Raw genomic sequence first — 20,331 nt, 5'->3', positions numbered from 1 at the left:
TTCTCTCATGATACATCTTCTTCAAGTGATTGCAGCAGTTCAGCAGCCCTGGGCATTCTACCTACTGTGTCACTTTTCTTTAAAACAGCTCTCAAGTTCAGAAGGATGCAGTTCATCCGCTTTTTGACCTGTTATTGTAACATTTTCAAATTAGTTTCTGACATATGCACATTTTTAGATCCGTTTTTTCTGTTTCAGGGCTCTACTGTGGCTCGAGAAGCCAGTGACAAAGAAAAGGTACGGTGCATTTCTGTTGCTTTTTCAGTTATCTAACCTGCTAGCTAGTCTCAGGACAAACATAACCAGCGCTGTTCTGCCCCTTTTCTTTGTTTTCTGTCATAGTCTCCCCTCTTGAGTTCTGCCTTATTCCCTCCTTTATCTTTCCTCTATTTTCTGCAGACCTTTGAATATTGGTTTGCAGTGGTGTTGAGATTTCAGAGGTAAGTGAGCCAATCCTCTACCTCCTTTTCCTTTTTTCTCTTCTCTTCTTAGTTTCTTCAGGGCCTGCCCTGTGGTAGGAAAACATCAGGACTTTCTTGTCTTCCCTCCTGCTGCTTCATCTTCTTTCTCTTGCTCTTTAATATTGAAATTTATGGATACTCCATGTGAGTTAATGGAATGATGTGATGTGGCACCACTTCTAAAGTGAATGCAAAGATGAACCAAACCTTGAATTGTGAGAACTTTTGGGTATGTAAAGCTTATATGAACAAGCAAACAACTGACAGATGTACGTGTAGCTATAATGAGAGACGGTGTTCCTCAAATTCTGGGCTGAAACTTTGCTCTAAAAGGAAATTGATCACTTTGTTTTTCTCCATCTCCAACTTCAGTTCATTTGGAAAATTTAATGTTCTTGAAATCAACATGTCTCCAAGGTTTTAGTGAAATAGCCTGGTGGCACTTTGGGGGAGGTTTGTCTAAGATTCTACGGATAATTGAACGTGGAACATAGTCTCCATCATCTAAGACTTCTTAGATTTCCAAATTTGGGTGAAGCCTAGGAGCCCATGACACTTGTTTTCTTAATTTTTCTAAGCACATTCCTTCTGAATTAGCATGAGATCATTCAGCAATTCACTTAAAATACTTCATTTTATATTATCCCCAAATTCCATTCAGCTCATTTGTTTTTCTCTGAAGCATTAGTTGTACTATACCTGCCTCTGAGTCTTCTACAGACCACACAAGTGCACTAAGGAGTAAGGGACAGTAGCTGTCAGTCCTACAGTTCTCGCTGCATGAAAAACTCTGTGCCAGGTTTTTCCACTTTATTCTATGACCGAGCACTTACAATTCTTCTTCCAGCATTAGGCAACTACCATGTCCCAAACGCCAATGGCAGTTAAAATAGTCAGCGTTAACTCTCTTGCTGTACCGGGCCTTCAAGATCATGTCTTGAATGATCTCCATTCTTTTCTTGTGATCTATTTTGGTTATTGTTTAAGAGCACAACTCTAGTGTTTTTAAAGCAGAGGGATTAACCCTTCAGTGTCTTACAAATGATACCTAGTGTCATTGAAAACCTCTGCTGGTAGTACTAAAATAATCTGATAGAACTGTGGAGGGCAAGTTATTTGGATGGGACTACTTCAGGTTGCAAAGTTAATGCTTGGAATAGTAATGTAAAATTTAATAATATTATGTATATTCAGCTATACAGGAGTTGATAGTATTCAGATATTTAGTGCAGTGGTTTTGTGCAGTTTTAGGAGTATGTCTCGTAATAGTAAATAGATTAATAATAGTACGCATGTACTGTAGTTAACATGTTGAGGGAGAACCTCTGAGAAACAGTGCCTTAATTTTGTTCCCATGTAAGTTCGTGGCAAAATTACTATTGAACTTGGTTATGGCTAAGTTGAAACAAAGCTGTATAGTTTTGTATAACTGTATACAACAATTACTCTGTAAATTTAATGTGAAATCATAACTTCAGTAATGCCAATGACAAAAATTCCTATCAACTTCAACACCTCTAGAACCTTCCCTTTCATTTTGAGTACTTCTATGAAAGAAATGTAAAAAAACCTGCTCTCCCAAATTATTCTTCTGCTATTTTAAATCTCACGCATTATTGTCTTCTCAAAGGAATTTGATTTCTTGGAGACAGAACTACACTAAGCTTATTGATGTTGCAAGCAGACAGTCTGAAGCTGTTAGAACAGCCTTCTGTTACTCCTCGTTCCCCTCAAACGCTGATGTAGTGCAGCAGGGAAGCCACAAGCTAACGCTTAGGACAAACATTTCTAAGGGAATTAACTGGGTAGACTTCTAAGTTCATAGAGGGAACAACATTTTACAAACACTTTAAGAAAGACTCTTAGGGATTCGAGCAAGGGAAAAACAGTATTATGCTTTTTACATGGGTTTTGGAGTCTGCTGTTTGATTTGAAAGAGTCATAAGAATACAGTACCGCGTGTCTGTATTGTAGATGTTCAGAACATTCATCGTCACTGTGATCTGAATCTCCTGCAATAGGCAGTAGAACTGCAGTGGTTTTCTCATCTAAACTACTCAAGTGTTTCTAACGCACAGTTTTTAAGCTTAAAAAAAAGGGGGGTTGTGTATTTGTACAAATAGACAGGGAAAGTTTGCTTTTGAAACTCTGAGCAGTTCTAAAGACTAAAGATACTATCATGAGATGTATCTCTGCCCCCTCTAATTTCAGGGCCTTGAGGACTGTGTGGACGTAAGTATGAAAATGGTCCGTTGTTCGTAACTGGCAAGTGAGCGCCCTGTAGCATGTTTTTTTACTTCCATTTTCTCTTCAGTAGATGTCATTATTTCAAACTTCTGGTTTGTTTTCTTCAGTGGGAATCTCAAGCCAATCTTAAAGATGTTAAAATGCCTGGAAAATTTTAGCATGAAAAGGAAAAAAAGGGCATTTTTAGCAAATGCTCTGAAGAGATGTTGGCATCTCCTATGTTAAATAATTAAACAAAACCAGACAATCTCAAATACTTAGCTGATGTAGTAACTTATTAGCTAATTTTTAGCCAGAGGCAAGTTAAATCATCAATTTATTAATATCATCTTGAAATGACATTAATAATAATAGAATTCCAATTAATGGCAGCACTGTTTAATTACTTGTTATAAAGGTATCCACTACTATTCATGTCTGAAAAACAGAAAAGTAATAAAAGACAGGAAGCTTTTGGTGCTAAAATACAGGGCTAAAATGTCTGGTAATGCTGTAGTTTTTAAATGGGCTTTTAAGTAATTCATATTTAATTTCAAAAGGCAATATTCAAGTAATCAAATGGTTTTCAGAATATTGAGCATAATATGTTAGCTTCTTTTAAAGCTGCAGAAACTAGAAAACAGAAGAGCAAGTCTATCAGTCACATTCTAATGGAGACTGCAGATTTTAGGTAAATTACTTCGAAATGGCAAACTTGGCTAGATTGATGATGGTTTTGAATCTTTTTCCTATCAAGCTACACTTTTGTTATTTACTCGGTTAATAAATAAGAGGCAGTCAATTATGCAGGAAGATTTAATGGACCATAAAATAGGAAATCAGGGAAAAAAAGTCTTTTTCTACTTTAGTTTTATAGTGTTAAAAAAGATATTAGTATTCAAACATTTTTAATCACTTTTTAGGAAGAAAAGCTGGCTGGAACGACTTTAGAATGTTACTTTTCTGTCCTGTTTTGAGTTTATCTTCTATTTGACTGTTTTCAACTGTTTAATATCCTAACATTATTGATGATAAGCTCTGAAACTGTCATTTCAATATTTTGTGATAATCAATGCAGAGACAAGCTCCATCCCTTAGATTTCACCTTAATACACAGTTCCTCTCATTTGCATTGTAAGTGATATTTTTAACAATAAAAGCGTCACTTCATTGGCAACAAGTATCATAACATGCACTTACAGATGTCCTGAATTTAAAAAGAACAGTATGTTTCAACAGTTGTCAAATTCTGACAGCTGCTCCTTTATTTGTTTTAGGCTTTAGTTCTTTTTTTTTTTTTTTTTTTTAAATTATTTTAATAGTGGGCATTTTCTATTCATTCCTTGGACAATTTTGCCCTCTTAAGTGAAACCAGGATAATGCAGAACTCCCCTGGTGGTCTGCCTGCTCACAATTAGGCTATACGGGCAGTATGACATCAAATTAGCAGTTACAGTTGAGTGTACTTGTACTTATAAAGAAGTTAAGCATGTTTCTTGTGAGTGAGCAATTCAGAAGGAAATTTGAAGAAGAAAAATAAAACCTAACTGAGCTTGAAGCCTACCATATTTCATCTTGAGCAATTTCATTGATTATTATATTTTTTAATTAATCTAAAACTGGTTGCATTGCCACCTCTGTGGTATGTGTTGTTTCATAAATAAGAATAAATGCATAAAAATTACATACAAAAATAAATAGATTTGAACAAAGGATTTTCTGTTCAGGTTCCTTTTAGGGAAAAAATTGCCACAGTTGACAGTTATGATGTTATGTCTTAGTTAAATTGTATGCAAAATACATAGCTCTGATAATTAGATTGGAAGATGCTGCTAGATGCAACAAATTACTTCTTAGCTTTACCTTTTACGTTATATATTACAACATACAGTAATTAACTGATTTCTGAGAGGACAATTATAACTAAAGGAAGAAGGATTTTAGTATAGGAGCATAGCAACAAGATTACTCAGTCTTGAATTAGCTTTTTGCTTTTGATGTCAATAGGTAAAACTTCATTCAAACTAGATCATCCCAAAATCTGAGCTGTTTTTTTCCTGCTATTTTAAAATTGCTAATTTTAGGACATCCTTTTTTTACTTATTTCTTTTAGTGATTTCCATCTGCTTCACATGCCAGTCTCACACATCAGACATGTGAAGCATGTCTTAGATTTCTCTGTGAAATGTGAATCTCAAGGTTGCATATACAGAGATTACAACTTTCAAAACATCACGCTGCAATGCATTGCAAAGATAGGAATAGACATTCAGAGTTCAGATTCCTATTTCAGTATTTAGCCTTCACATGACACCAACCCCATTATTGTTTTTCAAAACAAATCACTAGTTTGCCTTTGTTTGTTAGGGGTTTTTCTTGTTTAAAAGTCTGTTTTCCATATGTTAAAAGGATTTTTGAAAAAATAAAAGAACTGTGTCTTGCATTTTATACATTGCATGTTCATTTTGCAGCAGGAAGACATTAAGCCTAGGGATAATTCCGGATGCATTTCCCTGAGCATTCAAAAGACATATAGTTACTATTTTGGTACATGCTCAAACTCCTAACCCATCTAGAATGCCCTGCACTTCCCCCCCCCCCGCCCAAAAATGTCTGTTATACTGGCTAAAACCAGTCCGGAGTTCCCTCTCAAACCCCTCTTTGTGGTTACAGCTCTATTTCTACTCCATTTACAGTCGCTGCAATGGCAAGTGCAGCTGCTGATCATCATTTGGTTAGAAACCCTGTCTAGGACAAGGCAAATTGCACAACAAAAGTTTGGACCCAGCTCCCAGAACTACTGGAGGGAAGAAGCTGCAGTCTTCAAACCTCCAAAGAGAGCTCTAGTTATTCTTCCGTCTTGTAGATCTAGTGACTCCAGACTTTTGATTCAGTTCAAAACCACCTGTGCCACTTGATTGCAAACTATATTTAGCATAATAATATCCTTTTTTAAAAAACACAGCCTTCCATACGTGCTGCTGAGCACAGTCTAAAGTTCATCTAGCTTAATTTTTGTGTTAAAAGGGTGCATGTGAGCCATTGGCTGTGAAAAGAGGCCCAGGGTGTGGAACTTCACTCTTTTCAAAAGCTATAAACTGTAAGCCAAATCTTGCCATGATTAGCTGTGAGAATAACATGACCCGTGGCTAGCTGCAAACAAACAATAAGACTGCTCTGCAACCTTTCTCCTAGAACCTAATCCTTGCCTTTGTTAGGTGAGAAATTGCTGCCAGGTTGTGAACACTTTTTTTTTTGCTTTTCCTTTTTTCAATCCAAGACTTATTTTGAAACTTAACTGTCCTACAGCTGTTTTTTAGCAAGCTTCTTCCAAAATGTTGGCATTAATGTTAACCATGATCATTATTTTTGGTCATGATGCACAAAAATGCCTTTGGAAAAAAAAAATTGCTAATATTCATTTCAACACATTAGGATAGGATGCTGAATTGAGATATGTTAAGAAATCTGCAAAAACTATTTCCATCTTTATATAGAAATAAAACTTCACCTGGTTCTTGCCGTTCAAGAATTTTGGGTTGGATTTGTGTTTGTGTTTTTTTTTAAAAAAAACAATGTCAGTGGGCTGTTTCACCATAATTTTAGTTTTTGAATCAGGCTTTACACATTCTGTCATCTTAGTCAAAGAAATCTTTACTGCTTTTCAGCCTTCTCAAAGGCAGTGAAATATTCTTGCCATTAAAATTCTCTGTGACTGTGGCAAACTTTGGAATGCAAACCTGAAGTGTGCAGGTTTACCTTTTTCTAATTTAATGGTTTTAATTTAATTTTTTAAATAAATAAATACTTCATATTTGTAAAATCTGTTGTGCCTTTCTTGTATCTTTAAGTAGGGGATTAAAAACGATGGAGATGGTTCAGAAAGAAAATCTATTATTAATTTAGTGGAAGTAGTTAGATGTTCATCTCCTGCACAGCTCTTAAAATATTTAGTTCTTTAATGATAGTAATATGTTCATTATAATGAATTGCATTCTAGGAGAATCTTTTTCCAACAAGGATTTTGCTTCATTGGAAATATTTGAGACTTCATTAAAAATTAACCGTATCAGTTATTTCATTAAAGCAAAGTCTTAATTTTTTCATTTAGATAGTGTTTTAAACTGCCACAATGTGGTTTTCTTTGTATGTATTTATTTTGGTGCATAAGAAGAAAATGTACATATTAGGATTTTTCAACATGAATACATGTATTATTCATTTTAAATAACTACGAGAGCCCTTCCTAGTTGCATATTTCATAGGTTTTCATTCCTAAATTCACAAATCAATTTTAAGACATGAATTTCAGTTCAAATACTACTAGAATTGCTACTAGTGCTGTTTGTCATTAGTAATATTTAGGACTGCAACAGTATCCTAGGGCTGTTAGCATTAGACAAATAGGGAGAATGACACTGCCCAGCACACGGAAAAAGAGCTTTGTCTAGTAACACCTAGAAAGAGGGAAGAGAATAGGCTGGGAAGCATCATACAAATAATGTGGGGAGGGCAGCCACTAGCACGTAGCTTTTTAGCTTCAGTTTCTTATATGCGACCCACTGCTTCTACTTCTTCCTTTTCTTCCACACGCCTCAGCACTGGCTTTTAATTTACGCAGTTCTGCACTTGCCAAGTCTTCAGAGCTGCGGGTGTTTGGGTGAAGAAAAATGACCTCAGATAAAAGTCCTCAGGGGGATTATTGAGGACTGGGGGAGGCTGCACAAGAGGCAGTGAAGAGTCTGGCTTTTTGGAAGCACTGATTCACTGCCCTGAACGTCCTTGGGTGTACCCCTTGGGTCTCGTGATGGCAGGGAAGGTGCGGCTGTGTCAGCTTTGCCAGCTCACTTTTATTAAAAATAGAGACGAGGGTGCAGCGGAGCATGGCACCTGCAGGACTGCCTTACCAGCTCTGGCATCTTCCAAAAAAACGTTGCTTGTAGCGTAAGTTTATTTTTACTCAACGTAGGACTGTCTTCAGTGGCACGGCATGCTTCCCCCTCCCACCGCCCGCCGGGTCTGACCGGCTGATGCCATGCTGTGCAGGAAGTCTGCGGCAGAGCCTAGAGATGAGCCTGCATCTCAGCGTCTCAACCACAAGCACATCCTTCCTCTTTACTCCCTCCCCGCCCCCCCCAGCTTTAAACAGCATTAATAAGGGTTTTTTTCAGTGATAACAGGTTTGTTTCACTTTAACCTCTTGCATAGTTTAATAAATAACTTGGGTATACTAGGTGGAAAGATAATCTGGGGGGGGGGGGTTTAGCTAGAAATGAAGGGAGATTGGTTTCCTGCATTCTTTTCATTATTGTTTCATCTTAATTTAATTCATCCAAATCTCCTCTCCATTCTTAAGCATCCCACGCACTGGATTCCATCCTCCAGTGTTGGCAACATCCCTGGATCCTCAGTCCCGCCTCTGCAGAATTAGCCCTTGTCCATGGGACAGTTTGCTCAATTGTGTATGATAATGGCTACAGCTGTTAGTCTGGAATACTTCTCTGATGTTTCCCCTACTCATTTTCATCCTAAACCACTTACAGAGTAGGCCAGAAAGAAAACGGATGCACGCTGTGCCATCATGTTGTAGTAAACAAGTCATTGTGAGCTTCAAGAAGTGTCCTAACGTCGTCTTCAAGCAACAGAGCACTGGGGGATGAGTCCTCCATGGAAGGAGTCTGGGACAGATGGATGGCTATAGCTCCATCTCAGCTGCTTGGGGTTTTTTCCCTTTTATTTTAAATTAAAAGACAGGGTCTCTATTAGAAGGTATTTTAATATATCAGAATGTTGTAGATGCAACACAGTAATAATTCAGAGCAGCCAGGGTAGGATCTTACTTGTTTCCAGAGCTCATAGGTGTTGGGATGCAATGGATTTGACATGGTTTCATACCTACTAAAATGTTGCTAGTTGCTTAAGTGGTTTTGAGCAGTTATTGGAAGAGAAGGGTCACTTTTCTAAACAAAAGCGGCACATTGTGGGATCTTGAGCAATTCACAAATCTCAGGTCCAAACAGTAAATTTGGACAGTTTGGGAAGCTGAATATTTCAGCCACTCCTGTGCGCAGCCCATCCGCAAAAAGAACTTTTGGCCACTGTGAAGATCTATAAGGGCATTTAGGGTGATGATCATCTGCTGTGATGCTTACATTTTAATGCTGTGCTTTCCAATACGTACATTTTGGAGCAGAGAAAAGAACTTCTGAAATTCTTTTCCTTACTGTGTTGTAGGAAAAAAAATACGTTTTATGAAAAATACCATCTCCAGTAAGGTTACAAGCCATGTCTGACTAGCTACACTTATGGGGAGACATCTCAGTAGGCTGATGTTAGCTGCCTTTTATTCCTAGCAGAAGGACTTTCAGATTAAGGGGAAATTTATTTTATTCAAAGCACCCATTAGTTCATGGTCACTGAGAGTTGCAGCACTCCGTTGTTCTGCAACATCATTTTTGTAAAGAAAACCTGTTCTTCCCTACTATTGATTAAAGGGGGGGGGGGGGCAGGCAAAAAGGCTGTTGATCGCTCTTTAGTGAGCCAATTTGTTAAAGGCTCTGATTGCAGAAGCTACTATTACTTCTAGTTTGCTTGACCAAATACCCTGAAGGAACTGCTCTTTTGTTTGTTGGCTTGCTGGGTTTTTTTGAGCAAAGTTCCAGTCACTGCCCTTTGAAAACAGAGCCCGCCTGAGGGGTCTTAGTACTGAATCCAGGGGTTACTCTGTCTGGCTTTTCTTAACGCTGTTGCAAATCACTTCATGGGAGAGTTAAAGATGAAGATAATCAACTAATTCTCCAACATCGAGAATATTTAATTACATATTTAAAAGGCACTGATCTTCTCTGGCATTTGCCACTTCTAAGCAGCGTTTCATAATTCATGTTCAGTTGATGCTTTCAAAGAATTATTTGGTATTAAGCACTTATAAACGTTCACAGTAGCTATGTAAAATGCCATCCGATCTGACTTCATCTATAAGATCTGATGCAAGGACTTTGTTATGAGGTATAGATTGTGTTTCAACTTCACTTATTGCCAGTCACTTTGACAAATTACATCTTGGAAGAAGCTCGATGCAAATCAAGGTTCGATGCAAATCAAGTATTGAGTCAGAGATTTTTGTCTTAGCTACATTTGCTGCATGCTCCGTAAACGCATACCTTCCAGGCCACTTACAGGAGGGATAAACTAAGGGAACGGCTCCGTGGGTGCAGTTACGGAGAGCTGCGTGCGATGGAGGTGCCTCTGCTTCCCCCGGCGCGGCAGCTCGGCGACGCTCTCTCGGGCACCGGGGAGCTCCAGAGGTGCCGCTGCCAGCGGGGGAGCCACGCCAGGCCAGCAGCTTCACCGCATTCCTCTTTGCGATCCCGCTCTTACAGGAGTTTTGGTTTATTTTAGGCCAAAGAGCTGCCGACGTTCAAAGACAATGATTTTATTAACGATGGCCAAAAGATTCATATTGATGAGAATAACAAAAAGATGTTCCTTGAGAAACTCAAGAAGGATGTCGAGGTAAGAATGTGCCTGTTCAGTTACGCGTGATTAAAATGTGTGGCAAATTGCAGATATCCCAGGAAATCGTACCTGTAATTCATTAATGAAAGCTGTTGTTTGTAAGACTATAAGCGCTGACTTTTTTAAATGAAACACAACTTAAACTTTCAGGAGTTGATCACTGCTTGTGATAAATGGCTTGCTGCCATAGCTGGTTGCCATACATTGTCCCTGCCTTGACGATGTGATGTTAAAATGATGGTACTACTTAGTACTTAAGCGCTTTACAAGCCTAGTACTTCCAAATGGCCCCAAGAGAGAGGTGAGAGTTATGAGTTGCATTTTACAGGTGGAGGTACACCAGAGCTGAGGCCGTCCACGGACTTGTAGTCCCTAACACAGAATGTAGCATCCCCTATACACAGCCGTGCATGTTCTATTTGTTTCATATTAGTAATCCAGTTTTAAATCATCACGACAGTAGTATCACAACAAGTAGAGTGCTTCCGTAATGCGTATAGAGCAGTTGGACTCATTATCTTAATGTTGTCTTCTCATATAAATTTGTAATTGGCTGAATATCATCAATACTTAATAGGAAAGTGTTAATATGTGAATTTAATGTAATATTTTATTTTAACTGATTTAGTTCGGCAAATAAGAGAAAATAAATATTGCAGTAACTAGTTCACACAGCTTGACTTTAGTTTCCATAACTGAAAATATTGTCACTAAATACAACATTTTGCAATCCCTATACTTAGAGCCTAAAATCTGTTTTCCTTGTTGGAAGAGACCTGATAGCAAAATGTGTCTGTGATGTAAAAAGACTTTCAGCTGTTCGTATTAAAATGCTCTCTGAATTGACCTGTCTAGTTCTTCAGATCTATATATCAGTAGTTGCACAAAACCAAATACTGTAACTTTAGAATTTACCCAATAATTTGCTTTTGGGGAAACCTAATTTCCCATCATAATCACTGAGAAATTTATGGTGATTGTAATTATGAAAACATAAATATTTTCTGAAATATCAATGTGTGTTTATTTTATATTTAAAACATTGTGCTGGAAAACTCCTCTACCGATGTCACAGCTCTAAGAGAGAAGTTTATTTGGGTTTAAGTTCCGTGCTCTTTTAACATGCACTGTTGTTGCTGACTAACACTTTTACAGTAAGTAGGTTTGCGGATGAGATCTTAAGTATGTGCAGTGAACGTGGAAGATGCTTTATTACCCCAGAGAGTGGATTGTGTGCGGTCTTCTACATCATTTACTGGATTGTAAATATAATGGCAGATTCCAGATCATGTCTTGAGAGGCTATGTTTTACGGTTTTGAAATTTATACAGAGCATTGTTAAATATCCCTGTAACCCACTCGTGTGGAGTGATCTGGCACCTGGTTTTAGCTGTTCTTTAACCTTGTTTTTCTTTTACGGGTTCTTCTGCCCTCGTTAGGTATCTGATAGCATGCAGTTTGTGCCCAGTGCGTAAACACTCAGATTTCACTCCAATGAAAAGAAATGCACAGCACATAATATATGATTATTTTATTTAGTATTTATAGTTAAAAATATTATGAAGTAGTATTCTAAACTGTATGACTTTATATCTGCTCTTGTTTGTCATTAAGTAATTTTTGTTACTATGTTTCTGTCATAATCGAGTCTTATATCACCTTCCTGTGTTCAAACAAGTATCTATTTCTGCTGTTTTGATGTCCTCTTGTCCATTTTCCTGCCTCCTCATTCCATTGCAAATGTCCTGAGAAAAAGCACATAGGGATATTTTTTCCATTTTAAATCAGATTATTTTTTCCTTGTGCTGATCTCCCTTAGTCTTTTTGCTTTCAGCAGCAGCACGCTTTTTTCCCCAAGAGCCATTCTCTTCTAATTTGCAGTTCACTCTTTTTCCCAGAGGTCTGTTCTCTTTTGTGCTTTTTTGTATGATTATTGGTAAATTTTTCTCCTGTCTCTCTTGGTGTTTATCAAATACCTAATGACGTGCCTTTCATGGAGTCTTTCCACTCCATCGCCTTTGGCTAATCTCATCTGTTCTTCTTGTATATCGTTGTACACCATCTCTCCAGTCTTTTAGACTTGGGAAGAGTCTTTTGCTTTATTATATTAAAATGGTTAGAAACCAATTTCTTCTTTCTTCTTAAAACCTCTTCTCAACCTCACAATATTTCTTCTAGTTCTTGAATTTACAGTCACTTGTTATCTCTGATTCCTCTCTTCTCTCAGAGTCAGGGTTTTGACAAACCATAGTTTCTCATTTCCTAGTATTTTTTACTCATCTCTCTCTTCCCTATCATTATTTCAAAGTCTGGCTTAAATCCCTTCTCTGGTCTGCTCTGACTTCCTTTTTATAGCCATTTAGAGTCTCTAAAAACTGAAGCAACTGGTGTTTTCAGCCTCTTCCTATGCATATCATAAGCAGTGGCTCCCCAAGTTCAAAATGTCAGTATTGCTTTTAGGCTGCAGCACAGCTCTGCCCTGCCTGCCCCTCACCCCTTGAATTATTTATCCCATCTTCTTGCTTTTATACCTTCCTTATTTCCGTCCTCCTGTCTTAGCTCTCTGCCTTATCCTGTTCCCCTCAACTGTCTATACATCAAGTGCATTCATTTTTCAGTCTCCTTCAAATCCCTCAGTCTTCATTCAAAACTACCCTTTCGTTCACATTTTGCTCACATGATTTAAATTGTGAGCCTGTCACTGTGAGGAGAATATAGCATCGTTTCCTGTCTTCATGATGTAAAACTTCACTACTTTCCACTGCAAGAATATTTAAATACTTTTTCACGATTCTTTGATAAGGCTTAAAAGGGAGCGAGGGGGCGGGTTTAGCCCCCAGATCGTAGCGCGCCTGGTAGCACAGAGGCTGCTGCGGATGTCGAGCAGTGCCGGGATAGCCCTAATCGACCCAAGACGGGAGTGACAGTCATTGGCTTGCACAGGCACCGGTGTTCACTACAGGAAAGATGATTTTTCCCTGAGGATTTTGGGAGAGTGGGCTACAGCCTTTTGTAAAATAAGTTGGGAGTGACCTGCGTGCTGTTACTACATCTTAATAAATTCAAGTCTCTCTCTGGTAGCTTTAGCACTTAATCCTCCCTTTTGCTCCCTCTTGGACGTGCCTGTTTCTCTCAACTGATGACATCTTTGTGTAACTTTCCCTGTTTGTAAGTGGAGCTTACGTTTTTCAGTGATATTGATAAATTGCTTATTATCACTTTCTAGTTCCTTGCTCAGTTAAAACTCATGGACTACAGCTTGCTGGTTGGAATTCATGATGTTGAAAGAGCTGAACAGGAAGAAGTAGAGTGTGAAGAGAATGATGGGGAAGAGGAAGGTGAAAGTGATGGGACCCACCCCATTGGAACCCCTCCAGACAGTCCAGGAAACACGCTGAACAGCTCACTGCCCTTGGCTCCGGGGGAATTTGATCCAGCTATTGATGTTTATGGAATAAAATCCCATGAAAGTAAGCAGTAATAGATACTTTTATGTTAAGATGTTTTGATTCTTGCACCAGAATCTTGAAGTCTTCACAACCATATAAAGGCAAAGTTAAACTGCAAAATATAAACTCTGTAGAAGAGGAAGTGAGTTGCTCTTTGGTGCAGCGGAAAGCAGAAGACGCCTATAATGCTCAGCATTGTTACGAACATATTTCTTAAATATTGTGATGTGTGGGCGTGCAGTCAAATAATTCACCTACGACACAATCAAATCATGTACTGGCTTACCAGTTCTCAGCTAATTTACAGGTTTTTTCATCCCTTTCAGGCAATCTAGTTTTTCTAATTGTTCTTTTCCTGGCAGATAAGATAATACTGTTAAAAACCGCCTAGAAAGAATGAGAAAAACAGCATTCCAATTTATATTTCACTTTTCTGGTTGCTCTTTGAAAATTTGTGCACTCGTACCCAATTTCTGTGTTCCAACTAAGAAAGTTGTTGTAAGGAGTGTGTAAGAAGCCTGAAACTGGGTTTGGTGTTAGTTATCTGTGACTGTTCAAGATGGGAAAGTTATCTTCTTTTTTTTTAATAAGCATTTACATGGATAAATACATGTTTTTACTCATAAAGAAAATGTCATCTTGTTTGTTGACACAGAAGGATTACCTTTCATATAAAACTTCTTAGTTTATCCACAAAGGAACATTAAATCCACATTACTTGAAGTGAGCAATAATTCCTATTTCTGTATGCTGGTGTTTTATTTTACCCTCATTTGGGGAATTTTGCATTATATATGAGTGCAGTTAAACTCTCAATTAAGAACGGCTTGAGCCTGTGGTCTTCACAGAGCTGTGATTCCGACTGACATTAACCTGTCTTAGCTGCTAATCGAGCCTTATAAAGTCTCCTTAGAAGGAGGACTCGTGATTAAGATGTCTCAAAAGTCATTCTTACTGCCATGTATTTGCCATTTGCAGATGCACCTAGGAAGGAAGTATACTTTATGGCCATTATTGACATTCTTACTCATTATGATGCAAAAAAGAAAGCTGCCCATGCTGCAAAAACGGTAAAGCACGGGGTAAGTACCTGGGTTGGTTTTTTCCTCTGATTCCATTTATACTGCTGCATTTTTGTTGTTTAGTACACTGATACAGCACCGTTCAGGAAATCTAGGGAAAGGGGAAATAGATCAGAATTTTTTCAGTTTCTTTTTCTAGTTTAATCTGTAATACAAAAGTAGAGTAGCTGCTACACATTACATACTGAGAGTGGAACTGCCTTTTCAGCTGTACGCATGGCTTTCTTACCCATAAAGAGCTCTAGCGAGATGCCTTTTTAGGACTTTGTTCTAAATTTGTGAGATGCACCTTATTCTTGCAAACAAAGCTCTTCACCAGACACTTGTATGAGTATACAGCACTGTGAAAGCTGTTGTGAATCTTATTTCGGATGCAGGGCCCTAATGATGGTTTCATTATTTGGTTCAGCCTGTTGAAAGTTTAATTCTTCAGCAACTAATGTGGCTCACTTTACAAGACTTCTTAAAGAAGAAAGTACAATTTGAAAAATTAAGCATAAAATGTACATGTTAAGTACTCAGAGACCATTCAGTGAAGGCTTCTGTTTGACTGCCATGAATTTCATTATTTTGACTGAAATTGCTGCTTAGCGGCAGACACCACGGAACCATGGTGAAGCAGCCCAGTCTTCCAGAACTACGATTTTTATCTACCATTATTTTTCCTATGGTGATTTAAGGTTCAAATTTCATAAACGTCTTAAAAAGAGCGTAATCATTCATGAGGCTAAAACCCCTCTTCTAAGTATCTGAAGGATCAGGGCATTGGGGTGGGGGGTTAAGCAAAGGGCTCAAGGCTTTTTAGTTTACAGTAGAGAGTGATGTGGAATGCTCAGCAATAATCCCTGCATAGGCCTGGAGAAGGTATTTTTTGTCTCGCTAAAACAATGCTCTCATTTACTGCCTCTGCTCTCAGAGCAGCTGAAAGTTGATGCAGACCATATGCAGCCATTATCTGGCAATTAGTAATGAACTTTGAATGTAGCAGACTTTAAAAACTCACACTTCTGCCTTAAATAAGGGATGGAAATATGTTGTAAATAACAACTAAGATTATTAAAGCTGACTGTGATTAGAACTTATTACAGAACATGACTTTCATACAACCATTTTGTTTATTTTGCTGTCTCCATCATGAGCCGCCTGACACTGAAGTTCGTTCATTAGTTGCATGCATGCAATTTTCTCCTTTTGTAAAACAGGAAAAATATAAATGAAAATGCACCTAAGGCTCTGAAAACCTCAAATAAAAATATGAATGAAATTGTGACTTCATTGAAATAGCAATTCTACAGCTTATTCCGTGAGCCCGGATTTAAATGTATATATGTTGAAAAAGTGTTACTGAGCGTTACCATATATTCCGAACCAGGTTGTTTAGCATTCAGATAGCAATATACATCGCAGCAGTATTGACACGCCAGATCCGAGTATGATAATTCGGTCTTCTCTGTACGAAGGCACTGCTGCTCAGCAGACCAGAACCTGCTGATGAAGCAGTGGGTGGCACGGTTAAGTACACGGTAGAAATTCCACAGGAGACTGAAGTATGACGAAAGTAAAGAGAATACGTTTCAGAAATGGAAGATGGGCATCCTGCAGTTACGGTGGTGGGCACCGGGTATCCCTGTGCTTGTGTGAAACCTAAAAAGGTGTCAGTAAGATTTTGCTTGAGGGCCATTACAGTTTGTATTTCTAGTGTCTGATTCTGAGACTGCAAATGAAATCCATTGAGTAAGTAAGACTCTCAGTGACAAAGCATCAGGTGTAACACTGGTTCTTCCTTCTTTCCTCTCCCCCCCCAATTCTCTGTATAGGCTGGTGCAGAAATTTCAACTGTTAATCCTGAACAGTATTCAAAGCGCTTCTTGGACTTTATTGCCAACATCTTGACGTAACCTATCGTGTTACACAGGACAGACACGAGACCTGGGGACAGCAGCAGTGGCTACAAGTGTAGGGAAAAAAAGGAACTCGGAGAAGCGCTCATCTTACCGAAAGCAACCCCTTTGTTTACATCTGCTGGCAAAGATGACTGAAGTGGGGTGGAGTACTCGCTTTAACAGCTGCCTGATATTCCCAGCATAGTTCTAGCTATTTCTGACTCTTTTGTGTGTGCAAAAAAAAAAAAAAAAAAAAAATTAAATTAAATAAATAGAACAGCTTATTCAGAGTGCACTGTGAAAGTAATACTCTGATGCTACCAGCTGAAACGGAGTAAGTGAGCAAAGAAGTGTGGGGTGGGGGTGGGGAAGAGTAAATGCATGTTAAATCTACAATATTGATATCAAATTGTAAACTGTGGATCAGTTTATTTTTTGAACTAAAAACATACATGACAGTATTCTTCATGACAGTATGATAACGATGATAATAATAAAAACCTTACTGCGAATGTTACACTTACACCCTGCACACTGGCACTCCTTAAAAAAGCAGCTGCAACAGCCCTTGGTGCCGGAGGCTTTTCCCATTCGGTTCCTAGCAGTTGGGTTTTTCCTTTTTTTTTTCTCCTTCTCCCGTTTTTGTCTTCTTTTCAGCACATTGCATCGGGAAGTTCAGCCTCTCAGACATCTGAGAGCCGGCGTCTCTTACCTTCCGAAGAGCTAACGTAATTCATGCTGTATGTACATTTTTGCTACAGTAAACTTATGTTAAGGGAAAACTTTGCTTATTTTGCTTTCTTACCTGAAGTTTTCATTTGTTTTCTATTCTTGCAGTATAGGAACTAATAATGTTACAAGTGGTAAAAAAAGTTTACCTGAAGAAGCGCATAGTTTTGGGCAATAGTAGCTCCATCTTTCACCCATTGTGAAAGATGTGCACACTGATAGAAATTCCATTCCCTTGTAATTTACTGGGAATTTGAAGTTTAAATGCTTGTGTTGTACTGTTGAAACAGCGGTATTTTATTATAGATTATCCCTCTAAAAATGAACCCTGAATATTTACTGTTTACATTATTAGGAAAGCAGGGATATTTCTGAATTTCAGAGCCGTGTACAATATATGACTTTTGAGTTTACATGTAAAGTTATTTTGCAGTACAAAATGAAGTAATGTTTGTCATCTTCCAAGGTGTAATGTGCAGTAGTATACTAAAGTGAATGTCTCGCTCACCTCCATGATGGACTCTTTTACAACAAAATGAGAAAGGTTATTTCAGAGGGTTTTTTCCCAAGGTAGTCTTTTAGCATCAAAATGACCTGTCCTACCATTTACTCAAGTTTGATTGTATAGTACATTGCCTAAAACTGTGCTGATCGTGTTTAACTTGTTTAAAATTTTTAAACATTGTATTTCTTCTCTTCTTGTATTTTTCCCTGAAAAACTCCATGCTTGAAAGAGACAAATTTACATATGCTTAAAAGTTTATCTACTTACACACTGTGCTAAAGCTGTGCCTTTAAAATTTCTTCATTGAAATTGTTAGATTTTGTAGGCAACGTAAGAGAAGTCAAGCCCTCCCCGTCATCATTTATAACTCACATCAGGAGTGCCAGCATGCCTTCTCCAGAACTAACGTCAGTGCTGTTCAGCCTGCAACCGTGCATAACGTATGTAGTGGTTTACTTCAGAGGAGCCTATACGATAGCAACCCATTACACTCTCTTCAGCGGCCAAAGGCAATACTATCCCTGTTGCTTTGTACTAATTTTTTTCTCCTTTCCCCCACCTTCCCTACAGGTTTTTTTGTTACGTTTGACTTAGTGATGTCCGCAGCACTGTAATGTATGTGTATACTTTTGTATTGTATGTATTTAAATAAGTTGGTACTGTGGCTTGATATTTTTTTTGTCCTCCCTATATACCCCAGTTGTCTGCATTCTCACCCAAGTTTCATTTTCTGAAGCGTGCTGTGGCTTCTTAAAGTATGAGGCCACAGGGAGACCCTGAAGTAAAAATGAGGTACACATACTTGGAGTAACATATTTGATTGCGGCCAACGAGCGTACATTTTTAGACAATTTTAGACATTTAAAGCAAAGCATTCTTTTTGTCTGTGTAGCAGTTTTGTCACTCATTCTTGTTGATAAACTGTTTATTTGGACAGGGCAAGGAAGATTCATTATTGTATATGTTAGTGCTTAGATTACACTCCAAACATGAGCAAGGCTTTATAAAATAAAGCACTTTGATGACTCACTAGGTAAATCCTTTGTTCTTGTGTTTCAACTGTGGTTTTGATCTCTTACAGATGAATTTTGGATGTTAAAATGAATGTGTAGTCTATATTGCAAAGGAAAAAATAAGAAACTAAAAGCTTTTTCATTAGATTTTACCCAGCTTCTTCCATGCTTACTTTAAGTGGCTTGAAACATTTAGCCTTTGGGGTTTGGGGCTTAGGCTGTGCTCTGAGAGCAAACACTGAGGTTTGTGATTGACGATTCTATGGACTAAATCCTAATATTACTACAGAAACAGGAAGATCATCCACAATAGTTAATTGATAGAAGGATTGGCAGAGCTTTGCTAACGTGTGTAAGATCTTCTGCTAAACCAGTTATTTAAAAAGTACTTGGGAATAAGCCCAAATAATTCACGGGGAGGAGGGAGGGCCTTCTGTTCTAGAATTTCAAGGGTTTGATTGTCAGGGCTTTCAGTGCATGATACAGCCTGTGCTGCGCATCGTGGGCAAATGGCAGAAAAGTGTCTTTTTGTCTTTAATCTGACTGACTTTTAATTCTCTTAATACATTTGTCACTTTTCAGTTCCTTTCAATTTATTCCACAGATGTATTTTCAATAATTTTAATATTATCAGCAATATTTTTACCTGTAAAATACACACGGCAGAATTAATGAGAAAGCAGGCATTCCCCACAGGGAAGATGGTTGAAGAGCCATTCTATTAAAAGTAGGTGAAGTGCTAGGGAGGGGAGAGATTCAGCTTCTTAATTACTCACTTAATGATGTCTCTAGTATTAATCTAAGCCTGCACGTGTCACAGCTGCTCCAGCTGCTTAGGGTTTAGTCTGGACGTGGTGCTCAAGGAATGCTGCTCAAGTTAGGTGGACACGTTGGCCACGGTGGACAGCAAGCTCCCTGGCTGGTTCTCTGTGCCTGCCACTCGAACCATCTACCATGCCAAACTCTTGCGCTGCTGTTGTAATACAGATGTGCATGGGTTGTTGGTAGCTGGTTTCTCAGTGCCACCTCCCTCGCAACGTAACATGAAAGCTTCCAATATACAAAGCCAGCACAACGTGCCAGATCTAAAAACCTGCTCCAGTTCTGCTCCAAGAAACTATTCAGCAGCTGAAGTGTTACTTAGTTAGGCTTTCCTCGCTTTTTTTCTTAAGACTACTGGACATTCTGGGATCTAATATCCCAGTAAGTGTAGTATATTCAAGTTTTAAGCCAGCCCTGTCTTTTGAAGCAGTGGTTTAGTGGAATTACTACTCCTGCAGGCCCCTACAGCACTGTTCTCTAGCTGACACTGAGTCTTCATACAGCTACATAAGCAGCTGAAGGACCTTGTCTTAATAGAAGTGTGTATGTGACAATGCATAAGAAAATAATACATTTTCTGATAAAATGTTTTCTCTCCCTCTCACCTGAAGAAAACCTGAAGGCAGTGATGATGTTCAAGGTA

At 38.3% G+C, this 20,331-nt stretch overlaps 1 protein-coding gene across 1 annotated transcript in view; it reads left to right on the top strand.

Annotated features, from left to right (window-relative positions):
- Positions 1-17,655, top strand: part of PIP4K2A (phosphatidylinositol-5-phosphate 4-kinase type 2 alpha) — a 53,293-nt gene extending 35,638 nt beyond the window's left edge. Inside the window, exons 5-9 of the mRNA XM_081996715.1 lie at positions 199-237; positions 10,089-10,202; positions 13,432-13,675; positions 14,633-14,736; positions 16,554-17,655. Coding sequence (XP_081852841.1) covers positions 199-237; positions 10,089-10,202; positions 13,432-13,675; positions 14,633-14,736; positions 16,554-16,634 — 582 coding nt within the window. The 3' untranslated portion in view covers positions 16,635-17,655. The remainder of the gene's footprint in view (positions 1-198; positions 238-10,088; positions 10,203-13,431; positions 13,676-14,632; positions 14,737-16,553) is intronic.
- Positions 17,656-20,331: the final 2,676 nt, after the last annotated feature.

The sequence above is a fragment of the Phaethon aethereus genome (assembly GCF_964289735.1).
Source record: "Phaethon aethereus genome assembly, chromosome: 2".
In the NCBI taxonomy this organism is placed as follows: domain Eukaryota; kingdom Metazoa; phylum Chordata; class Aves; order Phaethontiformes; family Phaethontidae; genus Phaethon; species Phaethon aethereus.
Note: the sequence above shows the minus strand (reverse complement) of the source record. Positions and strands in the feature narration are given on the sequence as shown.